This window comes from Pieris napi, chromosome 16, assembly GCF_905475465.1.
Source record: "Pieris napi chromosome 16, ilPieNapi1.2, whole genome shotgun sequence".
NCBI lineage: Eukaryota > Metazoa > Arthropoda > Insecta > Lepidoptera > Pieridae > Pieris > Pieris napi.
The window spans coordinates 8389632-8409318 of record NC_062249.1 but is presented as its reverse complement, the minus strand read 5'-3'; the positions used below and the strand labels follow the sequence as shown (position 1 = coordinate 8409318).

Below are 19687 nucleotides of genomic sequence, written 5' to 3'. Positions count from 1 at the left end.
TTAATCGAATTAATAACATAACTCGCTCGGGCGATAGTTCACGCTCTTTTATATATATTGAACTTTTACATTACGTTATATTTTTATTATATTTATTATTATTTTAATTACGCGAGTAGGTGACGCAATCCAAAGACTGCTTATACCGTTTGTTGTTACGTTTCCTTGAAAATAACGTTCGTTAATCGCAAGTTCTAGGTATTTAGGAAAATTTATCTTAAATTAAAGATATAGAAGGACTAAACACGATATCTTTGTGATAAACATAATTAAAAAGTGGAATTAATTAATCACGATTTAATCATTAAGGTAGACAATTGTATTATTGTTATAACTGTATCTAATAGAAATATATAGGTAGGTATCTCTCATTCTAGTAGCAGAGACGATAGACATAAATTGTCTTTGGTAGGGTGACAGTTGGTTAAGGCATTTAGTATTAATGAGGTTTTGCCATTGATGCCAACTTGTTTTCCCCCCAAATTTAGGGGGAAACCAGATGTCTTTGGGGTTTTTTAGAAGCTACATTAATTTAGGGGGGTATTTTAGACAATATTTATTTTTCTTCAAAAACGCACGATTCTAAACAACTTATTTTAAGCCTTGAACCCAACCAACAAGCTAAACCGAAATTATTAAAAAAAGCTATAATACTCCAAGCACAAAATTTTATACTACTACGAATATATTTTTGATTCATATTTAAAATTACCTCTCATACAGAATGTACAACAAAAACTTTAGGGGTTTTACTCGATATTTAGGGTCTTAGGGGTTAACTTACTTAAAACCGACTTTAAGTAACTAGGGGTTACTTAAAGTCGGTTTTAGGGGGGAGTTTTATCTTCTGTAGGAGTTGGCATCACTTGGTTTTGCTAGTGCTTCCGAGCATAAAACGAAAATCCTCTATACTACATATTATAAAAATCTTTCTTGTAGTTATATTACGTAATATTAAAAAGCAGATGTGAATAATTCCTTTATTTACACAAAAAACTAAAGTGATAAAAAACAAGGGGCTATAACTATATACATTGCTATTTAGTACATATAAATAATCGGTTTTATTGAGTCATTTAAGGAAAACGTTGACACTCACGTTTATAGTTAGTAATTTGATTAATAAAATTAATCTAATATTTCCCGAATTTATTGAACCCCAGATAACCCCAGAGAAACTTGTAGTTTTGACAGATAAGAAAAAACACTAGGATTTTTTTATTCCACCCCTGAAATAAATGTATTGGTATTTTTAAAAAGAACGTACTCTCGGGTTAATCAGCTGTCAAGAATTTAAGAAAAAATATTACTAGAGTTGGTATCAGCTCCGCAATTGGCTTGATTTGAATGCAATAAACAAAACGACTCCTGCACTGTCTCCGGCCGACTTGGTTGCCTATAGGCATTAGTCAGGCTGTATCCTATAGGATACAGTACATTAGCGCACTCATATTGGCGTATTGTGAGTAATCACCACACCTTTTGTCCAAACAAGTCAAAATATTCTACCGATATCCTATCTATTAACAATGACAAAATTCCTGAATATAACATATAACGTGTTTGTTATTATTACTACTACATTGCTCAGTTGAAATTAAACGGCAAATATTAATAGTCAGGATAAGGGAAATTAATCTTTTTTTAAGGCAGCGGATGTAACTTTAACGACAAGACCACCTTTAATGTAAAGAAAAATTAATTTATGTTTCAATAAAAACAAGGCGTCCAAATTTAGAATGAGCGATGTTTCGTAAAAATATTAATTAACTTTTGAGTAAATATTGAATTAAAGCTAAAAAAGAGAGTTTATAATTATTTAAAACGTTTTTAAACCTTGTAGTAACTTTCGGCAGTCAACCATGATTTTAACAAACTAGTAAACGCTATCGTCAAATGTGTGTACCAAAAATTTGACATACTTTAGTTAGGGCGTGACTGATGATTTCAGAGTTGTAGGTTATGTAAACGTTAATGTATTTTGAACTCAGAGAGCATGACATAAATAGATGGGCATCGCCATCATCTAAAATCCACAAATAAATATGCTTTCACTGCCGTAGTAAAATCACAATTGCGTCCTAACTTTTACACAAATTTTTTACGAAATGTATACATAAAATAAGAAATGTTTTTGTTGTAGGTTGCAATTCAACTGCCTTTGACCGACTTAATGTGACTGGTGGAGGTCCCAAGGGTCCAGTGCTCTGAAGCAAAAGCGTATCTACAGCTGCGAATCCTTCATGAACGACGCGCTGCAAAAGAAATTGAATCTATTACCAAGACAAAATAAAAAGGAAATAACGTTAATATTCTAGTCACCCAGCTCGCCCATACCTATTGTAAATAATAGGATTACCGATATCTAGTTTTTAATCCGCCCAAAAATATTTATTTATTTATCAATTTCTTAGCAATTATCCTTATTTTTATTTTTTTATTTACTATATACTTTTACACACGACTTCTTTACTAACATTGAGAATTTTTACTAGGTATCATTATTTTTTTCTACAAAGTATTATTATTATTACATTCTTTTTCTTTTTTTGCGACTGAGGCGCAAACTAGCTGTTGTGGTCTCTGGCAAAATGACCAGCGCTGTGGAATAGTCTGCTCCACTATTGAGCAGGACCAGTTACAACCACAACACACACATTACAAACTTCTTTAAAAACAAAATAAATTGTTAATTTAAAAAAAAAATTATCATTATTATTTTGTGTGTTTCTGTGTGTGTGTTGCGTTATTAATAAATGTTATGTCTATGTTTATGTCTATGTAGCCGGAGCACATAAATTAGTTTATGATTTTATTTTATGTATTGTATGTTTTAGGAAGAAACATGAATACAAGAAAATATAAGAGATGAAAAAGTCGGAAAGTCTGCCGGTCACTATGGCAGAAGAATAGACCAGAAAAAAATCTAGTCAATTTTAAAAACCGTGCAATTTATGTCCGGCTGCCGTACCTTCATCTGTCGGCTTGGACAGTGAAAGAAAACATCGTGAAAACTATCATACCCTATCTGTGTTGAACACAAAAGGCGAACTAAAAAGACGAAATAGTATACTGAAACAGACTGGATGGTTGTATCTGGCCCACGCCTCATTAGCAGAGCACACTATACATATACAATTAGAAGAATTTGCAGTCGTATAGTTAGAGAGAATAAGAAAATCATGACCTCTCGCTTCGTAATATAATTTATTACCTATATAATAAATTTTATTAGAAAGGTAATTTTATAGATAGATAAAAAGTTTATGACACAATAAATGTATTTATCCAAGTACTGCTTTGCAAACTGGATCTATGGATTATGCGTAGCAAACAAAGGCGATATAACATTGCTTTTTAATTCAGACTTTTAACAAATATCAGTTCTGGCAGTAAAGGTTTACACGTCAGGTTGACGGCTCATTGGTCTAGTGGTTAGTACCCCTGACTGCGAATCCATGGGTCCCGGGTTCGATCCCCGGCTGAGACAAACATCGATGTGATGAGCATTTGGTGTTGTGCTTAGGTCTTGGGTGTTTAAATATGTATTTATATGTCTATCTATCTATAATATGTATGTATATCCGTTGCCTAGTACCCATAACACAAGCTTCACCAGCTTAGCATGGACTAGGTCAATTGGTGTGAATTGTCCAATCATCATATATATATATATAATTAGTTACCTCAGTTAAAATCTTCGAATTATACGAGTCGCTGGGTCGAAACATCATGATTGTATAGGTATTGTCTATACCTAAGTGGCCATCAACCCAGTCTTCTATACCACCAGCATAAAGCGCTAAAAATGTTGTCATTGTAAACGTACTCGTTATAAAAACTAGATAGTCTAACTATTTAAAATAAAGTCGTCATCTGTCCCTTTCATCGAGTGCAAGAAACGATATAGCAATTAGATTACGTGAAATATTTTTATTTATGACAATGATATCAATTAGTTTATACTAGTTTATACTACCCATTTATACTAGTCCCTATATCCGTTTTTGATAGACACCGCAATCTCAATATTTATTTTTATTTATACGAAATAATATTATGAAATATTATGAAATAAAATAATAGTATGTATAGGATTAAATAAGAATGTTTTTGGTTTCGAAGTAATAGGCGAATTAAATATGTGGTAAGATTTAGTTTTAAGCTTTATTATGATTGCAAACAGCTTCAGTCTCTTTATGTCTAAATGGTTTCTATCCCTCGTTATACAATTCTGAACATTTGTATGTTTAACTCACGTAAAAATTCAGATGTTTGTCCTGCAGCATAAGGTCGACCACTAATACTGAAGGCAGCAGATGCTGCAATTGACGCTCGCTGTCTCTATATGTAGGTAAGAAATAGTATTTAATATTATAATTTAAATAATCAGTCTTACACGTTAAGTCGTGGGACATTCATAAAAAAAACATGTCCAAGAGAGAGACCAACGGGAAGGTGCTGGCGGTTAGTTTCGATCTATATCCATAACCCTACATCATAATCCGAAAGCCTTCGATAGGGTGTGCCATAAAGCACTTCTCTCTTGAACGCTGGGGTCCCACAAGGTTGTGCCCTATGCCCGACCCTGTTTCTTCTGTATATGAATGATATGTTGCAACTTAGCAATATTCATTGCTATGCGATAGCACTTGATATATATAGGGGGATACTCTATACACTGTTGATTAGTATCGGAAGAAACTAGTCTCTAAAGTCGAAACACAGCTACGTCGAGTCTTGGACTGGGAATGACTAAATCTAGTCTAATTTAAGAAGAAGTAGACACAATTTTGCGCGCAACTCCTCTCTTCGAAGACACTCTACTCCTACTTAAAGCCAGCTAGTATCTGAATAGGCGTTGACTAATCGAATGTTGCACGTTGAGTTTCGCGGTCATTTGGAAGAAAAGGCTAAATTAGCCTCTAATAGTCTAGTCGACAAGTTGAAAATAGTACAAAATAGAGATACTGCTCTTAAAATTATGTGCGATAGCTCATTGGATCCGGAATGACGTCTAGAAAAATGTGCCAAAAGCGTGTATTTAAAAAATTGCAAAAGTTATAAACAATTAAAGATGAAAAAAATAGGTCTGTGCGTGACATTTTTAGGATGCGCGCGTGGCGTCAAAAGCGAGTACGGCACATTAATTAATTTATTTAAGGCATTGAATTTTTTTTTAAATTTGGTGTGTTCTGAACACTATAATAAATTTATTCCCGTTGGAAATTTTACTTAAAGTTAATTTTCAACAAGTTAAACAATTGTTAACTAACTAAATTTTCTCGAACTACCGTCTTAATTGTAAGTGAAAAATTTTTTTTAAATAATGGTCTAAAAATTTTTCGCTTCGTAGAGCCTTTCTTACATACATACTTAACAAGATCGTGCCATAAAAGTTAAAAAAATATTTATACTTTGTTTATAACATTTTACGTTTCATAAAAGCTGAGTTTTTAAGCTTTCAAATGACATATCATTTTTATTAAAATGTTGTATACTTTCACTTAAAACCATTTTTGAATGCAGAGGTAGCGCTTGAGTCGATTTGTTTGCTCGCGAGTGTATGTATAAGATAAGATACCTGCTTCATAGGCATTTATAAACTCCTGTTTATCTAAAGACGGAAAATTTGGGACTGTTAAACTAATATGTCAAAAAAAACTTACGTAAACATGATCGAATGCTCTTCTTTTGCGTGTGTGAGAATATGGATACATTATACCCTGTAAAAATATAAGATCAAATCTGTTAGTAACGTTAATACTAAAAGGATTTTTCAAAATTTCATATAGACTATAAAATAATACGTAAAACGACTCAGTGGTCGATTGATTCCAAGCAGTAATTAGTAAAGCGCTTAGTAATTAATTAACTGATAAATTAAACGATGAAATCTGTTTTTAGTTGATTTAACCTTCTAAATAAATTAAAAGACGTTTGGCCATGTAAATTGGCCAATGTATACCTACCTATGCAAGTACCTAGTACTTTTTGTATAAGTACTAACTATAAACTATAAGTATTAACTATAAATTGCTTACCAGAACATCCCCTTCCTTGAAAGCTATAAAGGTGTAAAGTGGAGTTTTCTGTTCATGGAGGAAGTGAGTTAGCGCGCGAGTTTCGGCTTCACTAAGTTGTCTAGAACCCGCGTACAATGGACCACATGGATGTTCTGAACGTAGCTCCTCTGCTAAAAATTAGGATATTTCGCATCAGCTTATTAAGCTACTGTTTCCCTACATAATAAAAATGGATTGGTCCATGGAGACATGGAGCGAGGTAAAATTTCAAAACTGATGGCGGCTGACTCTGCCCCATTCCGGTGGTTATAGGATATTAAACTATTGTTCCTACCATAGCAGGATTGCAACACAACATGCAAATTAGAAAGTTGTTGTTCCAATTGAGTTCTTTGTTGAATGATAAGCTATGAAAAGAATTAAAGAGAGAGAGCATATGCCGTATCTAACGGCGACTTAAGTCCACTGGTGTCGTTGACATAGGAAAAACATACTTAGATCAAAATTTAAAATAATCTAACTTACGTGGGATCCACTGATATTCGAAATTTCTATCAAGGTTCACGCCATAGCAGGACTGAATAGTACACATGACCCCGTATAACTCACACGCTTCGCAAGAGTCACGTCCCTTGCACGAGTCCCAAGTTTGGCGTAGATTCTTTGTCCATTCCCGTCGCTGTGCGATTTAAAATTCACAAATTAGGCATTACTTAAACTAAGTTAATATACGAAATTTACTTTAAAAACACACGCATTTGTTATTGGCGTGTGAAATTTGCGGGAAACGCTTAATAAAAACTAATTATTATCAACTATCTGTCACGTGGCCTTTACTTAAAAGGGTGGACCCTACTACAGAACAAAAAGAAACGGTAAAAAACAAAACTAACACTTATTCCATATGTAATGTTTTAACAGTATGGAATTTAAGAGGCTTTATTATTTATTATTATTAAATTTGCCACGTGGATCATCAAACATTTGGTTTTATTTATTATATTGTCGGGAATGACTTTAGGTATACGTACAATCGCTACAACTATTACACTACATATTTCACTTACACGGGGAAACGTCATCGAGTAGTCGTATCCATCTGGATTAAATACTGGAATTATCCAGAATCGATACTTTACTAGGAGATCTGAGTGAGCGTCAGTACGCTCTATTAATTGATATAACACATACATAGCTGCTGCTACCGCGTGGTGGTCTCTCCCTTGAATACCTAAGAAAAAGGGAATTGTCAAATATATAGTAGCAATTCCAGCCTCATCCTACCAAATTGTATTAAGATGTTTTTTGCCTTCGTTCGACCCTATAATAATTAGTTGAAATAGCTACACGAGTCTTCGAATAGGTTTTTAGAGATCAGAAAAGAGCACAATGTCTCTAGAAGATCGATAATATTTCTTTCTGTTTGTAGAAAAATTGTAAGTAACGAATATTAATTTTAGACAAATAAAACTAATGTGAGAAACATTGAAATAATCATAAAGATGGTATTAACAATGGTCATGTTATAAGTCTTAGATATAAATTAATACATTATTATCTTATCGTATTAAATTATTAGTTGTCGGGAATTAACTAATGGAAGTTTAATACTAATAAAAATAATCCAGTGTTGCTATAACCTTAAATGGTTATTGATCTTCAACATTAAGTTTTTATATATGTTTTTTATAGAGGGATTCAGCCTAATGTGTATGACACAAGCTGCCGATTTTTAAGTTTAAGATATGCTTATTTCCTTGCCTTAAGAGTTCCACACTTAAACCACTAGTGCTTTAGTTTGATATAAACAACTAAAATAGGAAATTAAAGTTTTCGAAAAGATAACTAAATTACTAAGAAACTGGTATATTACTGTATCTTTTTTGATTCGGTTGCAAATAAAAATACATACCCGCAACAATCATGACAGTTTGTTTCGCTGACATAATTTGTCCACTACTAGGGTCGTCCACGATCATCATATAAATGGGATTTTCCATTACAGTATAATTTCCATTTGTTATATCAACCCATTTTGCAACAGGACTTTCTTCCGCCCATTGCTTTAATTGAGTTGTTATCTGAAGTATAAGAGTATCAACATATGAATGATAAAGACTGTGGCATATTTTCAGTATCTTAAGTGCAATAGGCCACAAGACTAGAAGTATTCGATTGTAATTCAAAAAGATACTTAACCTCATAAAGTGTGCGTGGTGAACTGAATGATAGGTGTCGCAGTTTTAAAAGACTACAAACTCTTTTTGTATTATTTTCCACTCCCTTTGCAAAAGTTGTCGCTTTTAATGTCACTTCTTCAGTATTTCTTGGTGTCAATGTGCCTGTTGTAGTTCCTTTTTGTACGTCATCTTCGTCATGATAATCCATTTTCTCTGTTGTATTATCGTATTCTTCTAAATCAGAAGAAAGACCGATAGTGGTATCTGTAGTCTCCGTTTCTTTACTTTTCTCAGAGCTGTCTTCGTCAGCGTCAGAAAATCCAGGATAAACTTTTTTAGTTGTGACATCGGTATCGTCATCATACATCATTAAATTATTATAGAACTCATCCGAATCTTTTTCTGTAGTTTTCTTTTCCTCATATTTTCTTCTATTTGTGTCATCTACGTTAGATTTGGTTTGGACTAAATCATCATTTTCGTCTATAAAAGTAATCATAGTAGTAGATGTATCATTTGGAAATATCGAAGTACGCGTAGGTGAAAATGTAAAAGGTTTCCGGTTGTTGTCAACCAAACCTAATATATTGAGAAAATCCGGGGTTCTCGCTGGTGTTATATAGTCCAACAATTGCGATGTACGTGAAGGTCGAACAGAAGTCTTATATATTACCTAAAATAAATAAAAATCAGTTTTCTAATCTAAAAATTTATAACTGAAATAGAACTGTTAGGTATTGTGTTACTTACGAATTTTTCAACAGTACGTGGAGTTAGAGGACGAAAAGTGGTCTTTTGAGGGAACACCATTGGAGCAATAGGTGCATATTGCGAAAGATATTCAGTATTGGTTCTAGGAATAAATTTTGGACCAGAGGGAGGGCTCTCATCTCGAAGTCCATGTCGATCTCCAGTAAATTTTATAATTGGACCAATATGTTGTTCACCTTTCCTAACTTCAAATATCATCATGATTATCTTATGAAATAAATATAATATTACAATTAACAGGTATTATACTTACCTTTACTTTTAGGTTTAATTGGAGGAATACCACCTGTTGTTGCAGGAGCGAAGACCATATCTTCATATCGACTGACTTTTAATGTTGTGGGAGGTACAAAACGTGTGTATTCGTCAGATAATGGGGTTGTTATTGGTACTGCTGTAGATAAAAGTGTTGCACCAACTATTATCTTTTCTTCTATTTTTCTATTGGGTTTAATGTTGACCGCTACTATTTGTTTTGTCTGCGGCGTTGTAACATCATCCTCTAAAACTTTCACAATGAATTCTTGGGTCGTTGCACGCCACCGTGTGTATTCAGGCAGTGCACGTTTTCGACGAAAAACTGACGGAAAATAAATACTTATATTAAAGAAGAAAATTGTAAAAATTATATGTATGGGATCCTATTCTTACAAGAAAGGTTACACAAAGAACATTCTTCATCCTTAGTAGAATTCCCCTTGTCGGAACTAACAAAGTTTATGTGATTAAATGATAATACTAATAGAAAAAGACTAAAATACATATTAAGAAATATATGTTGTTGTTTATCATAGTTTGACAGAACATAATGCTTTGATGACAGTTTTTAAAAAGAAGAATTGAGTCGATTGCCAGAGTTAGACTTTAAACGCTTACTTGCAACATTTTTTAAATATAAACTCGTAGTCTGTGCGGTAAGAGAAGTATGCATTCGAGTTCGCAGCATTTCAAAACTATTGTTTTGGTTATGTTGATAACATTTAAGTTTAATGATGATTGATGATACTGTAAAATTTTTAAGTATATATTTTTGTGGATAAATGAAATACGCGGAGTAAATAAGAATTACATTATCGCATTATCACCACACCGATTCTTCTTCTACGTTTCAGATATTTATGACGTATATTGAGAAGATTGCGTCAGAATTATGTCATTAAATTTATAATAAATGACAACTGTTTTTGATTTTATTTTACACTATAAAATATTCAAAATGTTACTACAAATGAAAGTGTATATGATTTCAGTATTATATTTCTTTGGAATTTTGTTTATATTACTTTTTCCTCCTAGAAATTTTGAGCAGTATGTTTAAATATTGTTTTATCCTTCCTAACACTTTTCTTTCTATAATGTTGCGCGATTCTTGATTCAAATACTGAGGAAATAAAGTTATTTGTAAAATAGAAATGTATATAATGAATTGACTTTACCAAAAATGTTAACGGGCTATTTGTTTCACTTTTAATCTATATGAAGATAATACATGTTTATATGTTTGAACTATAAATATGTATATCTAACCTATGAAATCCTTTTTCGTAGACAAAACCTATAGCATTTCGGAATTAACTTGTTGATATTTTAGATCTGGTGCCAAAATGAGAAACGTTCGAAGTACAGGCAGTTCTTTGAAATACATGGAGTATTTTGACGAAAAGAACATAATAGAAGTCACAAATCGAATGGGTCTTGAAGATCCAGAAATGGTTCATGTTGTACATTTGTCCCCTCGCACTTTACACAATAACACCATCGTAGCTTTGGAACTCCGCAGTGATAAGCACACTAGAAAGCCGGGGATACTTGTTATCGGCAGTAAGAGTTTTTTTTTAAATTGCACTCTTTATATTCATGACCTTTATCTTAAGCCCACATTTTTTACCTACCCATTCAGCTAAAGCTTAGAGTACCTACTAACTACAACTTATTTAACGTAAAACAATCAGAGATCACACATTGTATTGATATTTTCAGCACTAAATGGAATGGCATGGGGAGCTCCAAACTCCATCATAGAACTAGCTGAAAAGTTGCTTTATGATGCAAATTATCAAACACCGTTCTTCAACGATTATGATTGGTAATTTCTCTTATTTCACCTAATATACATACCATACAATTTTATCCAATGGGATATCTGCAGAACGAACTTTTTATTCATACAACATGCTAGATGAATATGATTCAGTATGACTTATGAACGCCACTTAATTTAATTCCCATTTTATGAATTATACATTCTATTGGTTTTTAAGGGGATAATTTTTTAGAAAAAAACCAGTAGCGCTACCTTTTTATGCCTGAGCCTCAGATTTCTATAGTATCTATTTCTAGAGTGATCTCTCATTTTTCTAAGAGGCATGTTAGTACGGGAGGTAGCAACGTTTGAAAAAAAAGAATTTTAGGTCAGCTGATTTTGTGATATGTCTTCCTTCTTGCACTTCCGGTTAGAGTCTGGGCAATCTGGCTGGCGGTAGCGGTTGCGTTCATTAGTGCGCATCCTATCTATCCAGGTAATAATCCTGGATTTTAAAAGCATTTTAAGAAGCGTAATTTTTAATTTTTCCTTTTTAAATACGTCTACCTGACATACTTTTTTTATTGCCAGACATTTTTCACGTTGCTAACTATGTGCCAGACGCGATTTTAAGTTTTATTTTTATAAAAATTTCAAAGTATTTTAGAATGTCTGTAATTTTAATATTATGTTATTTAAATATAAGAAAAACTAAAAATGAATTTGCCAGACATTAATTCGATTGTTAAGTCTTGAATTAAAATGATAAAGTATTGCAGTATGATGAAGTAAATGCATTTTAAGAAGCGTAATTTTTAATTTTACCTTTTTAAATACGTCTACCTGACATACTTTTTTTATTGCCAGACATTTTTCACGTTGCTAACTATGTGCCAGACGCGATTTTAAGTTTTATTTTTATGAAAATTTCAAAGTATTTTAGAATGTCTGTAATTTTAATATTATGTTATTTAAATATAAGAAAAACTGAAAATGAATTTGCCAGACATTAATTCGATTGTTAAGTCTTGAATTAAAATGATAAAGTATTGTAGTATGATGAAGCAATGCATTTTTGTTTTAAAAACTTAATATTAATTATTCATAACTTACATTTAGTAATTAGGTATTACACCAATTTAAATAAAGTGTTGATTATTAATTTTAATCTAATTTTATATTCCTTTTTATGCTCGAACTACAAGCATTATACTGCAATACTTTTCATGACTTTTACATTTTAATTCAAGACTTAACAATCGAATTAATGTCTGGCAAATTCATTTTTAGTTTTTCTTGTATTTAAATAACATAATATTAAAATTACAGACATTCTAAAATACTTTGAAATTTTTATAAAAATAAAACTTAAAATCGCGTCTGGCACATAGTTAGCAACGTGAAAAATGTCTGGCAATAAAAAAAGTATGTCAGGTAGACGTCTTTAAAAAGGAAAAATTAAAAATTACGCTTCTTAAAATGCTTTTACTTCATCATACTGCAATACTTTATCATTTTAATTCAAGACTTAACAATCGAATTAATGTCTGGCAAATTCATTTTTAGTTTTTCTTATATTTAAATAACATAATATTAAAATTACAGACATTCTAAAATACTTTGAAATTTTCATAAAAATAAAACTTAAAATCGCGTCTGGCACATAGTTAGCAACGTGAAAAATGTCTGGCAATAAAAAAGTATGTCAGGTAGACGTATTTAAAAAGGAAAAATTAAAAATTACGCTTCTTAAAATGCTTTTAAAATCCAGGATTATTACCTGGACAGATAGGATGCGCACTAATGAACGCAACCGCTACCGCCAGCCAGATTGCCCAGACTCTAACCGGAAGTGCAAGAAGGAAGACATATCACAAAATCAGCTGACCTGAAATTCTTTCTCGAAAACGTTGCTACCTCCCGTACTAGTAGGTGATCACCCTTCTGTACCACACACCGTCGCCGTTTCGGGTTAAGGCATGCCGATTTACTCGCGATATTCCTACGAACATACGAGCGAGTGTTAAATGCGCACATACACAGAAAGTCGGTTGGTGCACAACCAGGTATCGAAACTGCCACCTTTGGGATGAGAGTTGCGTGCTGAAGCCACTAGGCCAACACTGCTCAGTTATAGAACGTTTGAAATTATGATTCAAAAAATATTTTGTGACGGCATAGTTAAATTATGAAATAACATTCAGGTACCTCATTCCACTTGTCAATCCCGATGCTATAAATTTCACGAAATCTCTTCGGGCTTTCTCAACAATAAACCACATGGTATGGGCTCGCAATGTGACGGCGAGGAACAATACCAAGCCTTCAGAATGGTATAAGAATGTTGATTCAGTTACTCAAGAAAAATGCTTTGGTACAAATATTAACAGGAACTTCGCATATCATTGGCAAGGTAAACTGTTTTATTTATTTATTAAGAACAAACAAAGAGATACATTACTTAATAAAAATATAAATAAAATATTAATTAAGAGTATTTTATGTATAGAACTAAAAAAGACATGACAAGACATGAGAAATTTAATATTATATATACGATCGAGATACACGTCGCCATCAGCTAGCCCAATTTCAGTCTAATGGGCTCATTCTGATATGTATCTTTAATGCCCTTTTGAACTGATTAATCACGCTAATGTTGCGAACCTTAGACGGCAACTGATTAAACAATTGCACACCCTCATACCTAATAGTACGGGAGGTAGCAACGTTTGAAAAAAAAGAATTTTAGGTCAGCTGATTTTGTGATATGTCTTCCTTCTTGCACTTCCGGTTAGAGTCTGGGCAATCTGGCTGGCGGTAGCGGTTGCGTTCATTAGTGCGCATCCTATCTGTCCAGGTAATAATCCTGGATTTTAAAAGCATTTTAAGAAGCGTAATTTTTAATTTTTCGTTTTTAAATACGTCTACCTGACATACTTTTTTTATTGCCAGACATTTTTCACGTTGCTAACTATGTGCCAGACGCGATTTTAAGTTTTATTTTTATAAAAATTTCAAAGCATTTTAGAATGTCTGTAATTTTAATATTATGTTATTTAAATATAAGAAAAACTGAAAATGAATTTGCCAGACATTAATTCGGTTGTTAAGTCTTGAATTAAAATGATAAAGTATTGCAGTATGATGAAGCATTGCATTTTAAGAAGCGTAATTTTTGATTTTTCCTTTTTAAATACGTCTACCTGACATACTTTTTTTATTGCCAGACATTTTTCACGTTGCTAACTATGTGCCAGACGCGATTTTAAGTTTTATTTTTATAAAAATTTCAAAGCATTTTAGAATGTCTGTAATTTTAATATTATGTTATTTAAATATAAGAAAAACTGAAAATGAATTTGCCAGACATTAATTCGGTTGTTAAGTCTTGAATTAAAATGATAAAGTATTGCAGTATGATGAAGCATTGCATTTTAAGAAGCGTAATTTTTGATTTTTCCTTTTTAAATACGTCTACCTGACATACTTTTTTTATTGCCAGACATTTTTCACGTTGCTAACTATGTGCCAGACGCGATTTTTAGTTTTATTTTTATAAAAATTGCAAAGCATTTTAGAATGTCTGTAATTTTAATATTATGTTATTTAAATATAAGAAAAACTGAAAATGAATTTGCCAGACTTTAATTCGGTTGTTAAGTCTTGAATTAAAATGATAAAGTATTGCAGTATGATGAAGCATTGCATTTTAAGAAGCGTAATTTTTGATTTTTCCTTTTTAAATACGTCTACCTGACATACTTTTTTTATTGCCAGACATTTTTCACGTTGCTAACTATGTGCCAGACGCGATTTTTAGTTTTATTTTTATAAAAATTTCAAAGCATTTTAGAATGTCTGTAATTTTAATATTATGTTATTTAAATATAAGAAAAACTGAAAATGAATTTGCCAGACATTAATTCGATTGTTAAGTCTTGAATTAAAATGATAAAGTATTGCAGTATGATGAAGCATTGCATTTTAAGAAGCGTAATTTTTAATTTTTCCTTTTTAAATACGTCTACCTGACATACTTTTTTTATTGCCAGACATTTTTCACGTTGCTAACTATGTGCCAGACGCGATTTTTAGTTTTATTTTTATAAAAATTTCAAAGCATTTTAGAATGTCTGTAATTTTAATATTATGTTATTTAAATATAAGAAAAACTGAAAATGAATTTGCCAGACATTAATTCGGTTGTTAAGTCTTGAATTAAAATGATAAAGTATTGCAGTATGATGAAGCATTGCATTTTAAGAAGCGTTATTTTTGATTTTTCCTTTTTAAATACGTCTACCTGACATACTTTTTTTATTGCCAGACATTTTTCACGTTGCTAACTATGTGCCAGACGCGATTTTTAGTTTTATTTTTATAAAAATTTCAAAGCATTTTAGAATGTCTGTAATTTTAATATTATGTTATTTAAATATAAGAAAAACTGAAAATGAATTTGCCAGACATTAATTCGATTGTTAAGTCTTGAATTAAAATGATAAAGTATTGCAGTATGATGAAGCATTGCATTTTAAGAAGCGTAATTTTTGATTTTTCCTTTTTAAATACGTCTACCTGACATACTTTTTTTCCCAAGAAGATGATATGAATGACACCGACAAAGACAGCGACGATGATGATGATGATTATGAAGATGCCTCTTTTTTGTGACGTCACTATAGGCTAAAACAACTTGAAAACTTAATATTAATTATAATTAACTTACATTTAGTAATTAGGACAATTTAAATAAAGTGTTGATTATTAATTTTAATCTAATTTTATATTCCTTTTTATACTACAAGCATTATTACTGCAATACTTTTCATGACTTTTACATTTTAATTCAAGGCTTAGCAATCTAATTAATGTCTGGCAAATTCATTTTCAGTTTTTCTTATATTTAAATAACATAATATTAAAATTACAGACATTCTAAAATGCTTTGAAATTTTTATAAAAAAAAAAACTAAAAATCGCGTCTGGCACATAGTTAGCAACGTGAAAAATGTCTGGCAATAAAAAAAGTATGTCAGGTAGACGTATTAAAAAGGAAAAATCAAAAATTACGCTTCTTAAAATGCAATGCTTCATCATACTGCAATACTTTATCATTTTAATTCAAGACTTAACAATCGAATTAATGTCTGGCAAATTCATTTTCAGTTTTTATTATATTTAAATAACATAATATTAAAATTACAGACATTCTAAAATGCTTTGAAATTTTTATAAAAATAAAACTTAAAATCGCGTCTGGCACATAGTTAGTAACGTGAAAAATGTCTGGCAATAAAAAAAGTATGTCAGGTAGACGTATTTAAAAACGAAAAATTAAAAATTACGCTTCTTAAAATGCTTTTAAAATCCAGGATTATTACCTGGACAGATAGGATGCGCACTAATGAACGCAACCGCTACCGCCAGCCAGATTGCCCAGACTCTAACCGGAAGTGCAAGAAGGAAGACATATCACAAAATCAGCTGACCTGAAATTCTTTCTCGAAAACGTTGCTACCTCCCGTACTATAATAGATCTCTTTAAATAATTTGTGCGCTGCTTTGGCAAGATAAGCAAACTCGCTCGACGAGTATTGCGTGTAGTGGTGTATTTGATTTTATTAAATGATAAGTTACTATGTAGAGAGTTATTTAATTTTTTTTAAATAAGGATACAGGTGCTATAAACATATAGTTGTATAATCGTCATAATTTGGGTTTCTTGGTAGATTTTATTAGTAGGTGTTAAATTTTTTTATCTAAATACCTAGTGCTTTTATTAATTTATTTTGCAGTGTTTGTATTTTAGAAATATTGTTTTTGCATGCTGTACCTCATATTTCAAGTAGGTATATGAAATGTGGCTTGACTAAACAATTATAAATAACATGACGTACAGATTGCAGAATGCTGGAATTTTGATATTTATTTTTTGATATTAACCAAAATCTGCCTATAAGTGATTTTAGTTTGGTAATTATGTGTGATATATGAAACTAAAGATGAGAACTATATACATACAAATATGACAGAACGGTAGGTATGTAGATAATACAATATTAAAGAGATCACACATTAGAAGACGACATTAAAAATAATTTTAACAAAGAAAAAAGATACATTGCTGTCATAGACTAGACTAAAAAAAAATAGTTTTATACCCTATTTTTTTTAATTAAATTTATATGTATATAGTATTGTCTTTGATTGACATAACCTTTACACATTTAAAGAAAAAACTTTTTGACCGGATAACATAACTTCAATCCGGTGTAAAAGTTTTTTCTTTAAATTTATATAAACTTTTCACATTACGATATAGCCTAATAAGTAATTTAAGTCTAACCTAATTTACTAAAAAGGATATCAACATAAGAATGTGTGCAATAACACTACTTACTATTAAATGGTAGACACTCCGTTATTTTGTTTTATTTTTTCACAAACCTCTGATTGCACTTAATACTAACGTGCAATACACTAACTCAAATGGTTTTGTTCTTTTAAATCTTCTCTGTAGCCCCGTGGTGTCAAGAAGTATAGCCTTGACATTCTAATGTAATTCAAGTAATCTATTTTATTATGATTTACGAGTTATATGTTTTGCATAGGGTTTCCTACATCAAGAATTCACTTCGATATAGGTATTTATTTTTGGGAAACAAATTTGTAAACGAAACTTACCATAAGTTAATGGTAGGCCTCATGGAATAAGTAATTTATTACGTATATCAATTTAATCTTTCAGATGATGTTCACAAAACTCCAGAAAATTGTTCCCAGTACTATCCTGGACCAAAACCATTCTCAGCACCCGAGTCCCAAGCCCTCCAAAGATACATTCACAAGCTCGGAGACGCTATAAATTTTGCTATTCACGTTGAAGGAAGTTTTGTCCCAAAAAAGGTTTTCATATAAGTCAAATATTTAATAAAAAAATTTCGCTTCCTACCAAATATTCTCAGTATAGCTTTCTGATTGACTGACTGAGTTATATAGGTAACTAGAAAAACATTCCGAAAAATATATAAAAACAATCTATGTAAAATAACTTTAAGCGAAAAGATTGACTTTCCGCGTTCTCGTTTTCTTATTTAGAAATTTAATATTTATTTTCTATAATAACATTATTATTAATTATATGGTATGTTTCGAAGGAATACATTTTATACCCCTGGCAATACACGCTAAGACCACCAAGTAATGGAAGGACCCTGCAGGCTATTGGTGAATACGCGGCACGTCAAGCAAGATTACCAGATGGTCGGCTTTACGAGGTGTGTAAGAGTAGTTTTGTGTAAATAATATTTAATTTCTTAAGGCCTTTTACACACAGGCCCGTCTTAAACAATTATTTTTCATGAGTGAGTTTTTCGCAATATTAAGACTACGTATATACACATACAATACTTGGGACTTAATGTAAGGCCGTTTCTCCACTGCTCCGGTCCGGCAAACGTTAATTACCGATCCGATTTAGAAACTCACAACAGTACTTACGTACTTCTCCACTACTCCGGCATCCGGTTTTTAACGGGCCGATAACTTGCTAGATCGGAACGCGGTGTTTTATCGGTCCAAGTATATCCGAGTAAACAAGAGGTTATAACTTATTATTCACAGGTTTATTTATAGTTTGTTTAATTTGAAAGAATCTGGATAGCCTGGACCAAACCAAATTATGTTGCTATTTATTTATATTTTTACACCATAGTATTAGTGAACTATTTATTAAGTAGATTATAATATTTTAAGATAGACTCAGACTTCAGAATTTAGAACTTTTTATTAATAAAATATAGTATATAGGTTTTAGTTAATATAAGTGTTGCATGATAAATATACAAGTATCGATTATTGTCGGATCGGATAAAGTGGAGAAGCGCAATCCGGCCTTCCAATATTTTTCTCATGACGCATTCCGGTATCCGACGCCGGACCGGAGCAGTGGAGAAAGGGCCTAAGCAACTCATCATACTAATCTTTCAGGTTCATCAGAACAGTAACGATGGTCGCGTTGCGGGTTCTCTCACCGATTACATTTCAGGCGTTTTGGGAACTGAATTAGTTTTTCTTGTCAAGCCTTATCACCCTAAGTATCCCAATATTTCTGATACGTTCATACTAGGTAATATTCCATACATATTATTTAAGTGTAATTATATGTACCAGTAGTCTTTTAGCGAAACCTTCAAGGATATTTTTAGTTTTGACAAAGCAATTCAATGCATTGCAAGTTATCTATATCTTTCAAGGTAAACATTTTGAAACACAAATATTTAAAGGTGTTGGTTTAAATTGAAGGGAAACATGAATATAAATACAAGTTTCTAAGGTAGAAACACAATTTTTTATATATTATTTAAAATTTTCAAGTATTTTACAATAGTTCTGGTTCGTCAAAAAGGTTTTTAAGGGGCTCGCGACAAGCAAAGGAATCTCTATTACATACCCTCCTTGTACTATATACCAACAAATGATTTGAGATTGTTGATTTTTTTCTTAATTTGGTACATTTTCAGAAACATACGTCAAGAAAACGATAACAGCCTTGCTGAGTTTAGTTCGAGGATGGCGGAGTAGCACGAAACAAAATACACTTTCATTCTTTGGAAAGGACGTGGAGTTCTAGAAATGTTTTAACAATATAAGTTAATAAACGTATTTTTTTTAATATCCGG

At 31.7% G+C, this 19687-nt stretch overlaps 2 protein-coding genes across 4 annotated transcripts; one reads left to right on the top strand and one right to left on the bottom strand.

Annotated features, from left to right (window-relative positions):
- Positions 1 to 968: 968 nt before the first annotated feature.
- On the bottom strand, positions 969 to 9823 carry LOC125057508. Of its 3 annotated transcripts, none has more exons than XM_047661236.1 (12): positions 9629 to 9823; positions 9231 to 9557; positions 8957 to 9162; positions 8226 to 8879; positions 7939 to 8107; positions 7094 to 7257; positions 6552 to 6705; positions 6045 to 6196; positions 5670 to 5726; positions 4260 to 4344; positions 3687 to 3802; positions 969 to 2255 (listed from the first exon to the last, which is right to left on the bottom strand). In XM_047661236.1, exons 1-12 carry the CDS (start codon positions 9738 to 9740, stop codon positions 2082 to 2084), a joined length of 2370 nt encoding a protein of 789 aa, XP_047517192.1. In that variant the 5' UTR covers positions 9741 to 9823; the 3' UTR covers positions 969 to 2081. The 3 variants fall into 3 exon arrangements, with proteins under 3 accessions (XP_047517192.1, XP_047517193.1, XP_047517194.1); XM_047661237.1 differs by having other exon boundaries at positions 6045 to 6193; positions 9629 to 9818; XM_047661238.1 differs by lacking the exons at positions 9231 to 9557; positions 9629 to 9823 and having other exon boundaries at positions 8957 to 9210.
- Positions 9824 to 10149: 326 nt separating this feature from the next.
- On the top strand, positions 10150 to 19680 carry LOC125057229 (carboxypeptidase B-like). The gene is made up of 8 exons (XM_047660788.1): positions 10150 to 10285; positions 10569 to 10798; positions 10958 to 11063; positions 13205 to 13413; positions 17755 to 17912; positions 18164 to 18283; positions 18996 to 19134; positions 19529 to 19680. The coding sequence occupies exons 1-8, from the start codon at positions 10194 to 10196 to the stop codon at positions 19636 to 19638; spliced, it is 1164 nt and encodes a 387-aa protein (XP_047516744.1). The 5' UTR covers positions 10150 to 10193; the 3' UTR covers positions 19639 to 19680.
- The last annotated feature ends 7 nt before the right edge of the window (positions 19681 to 19687 follow it).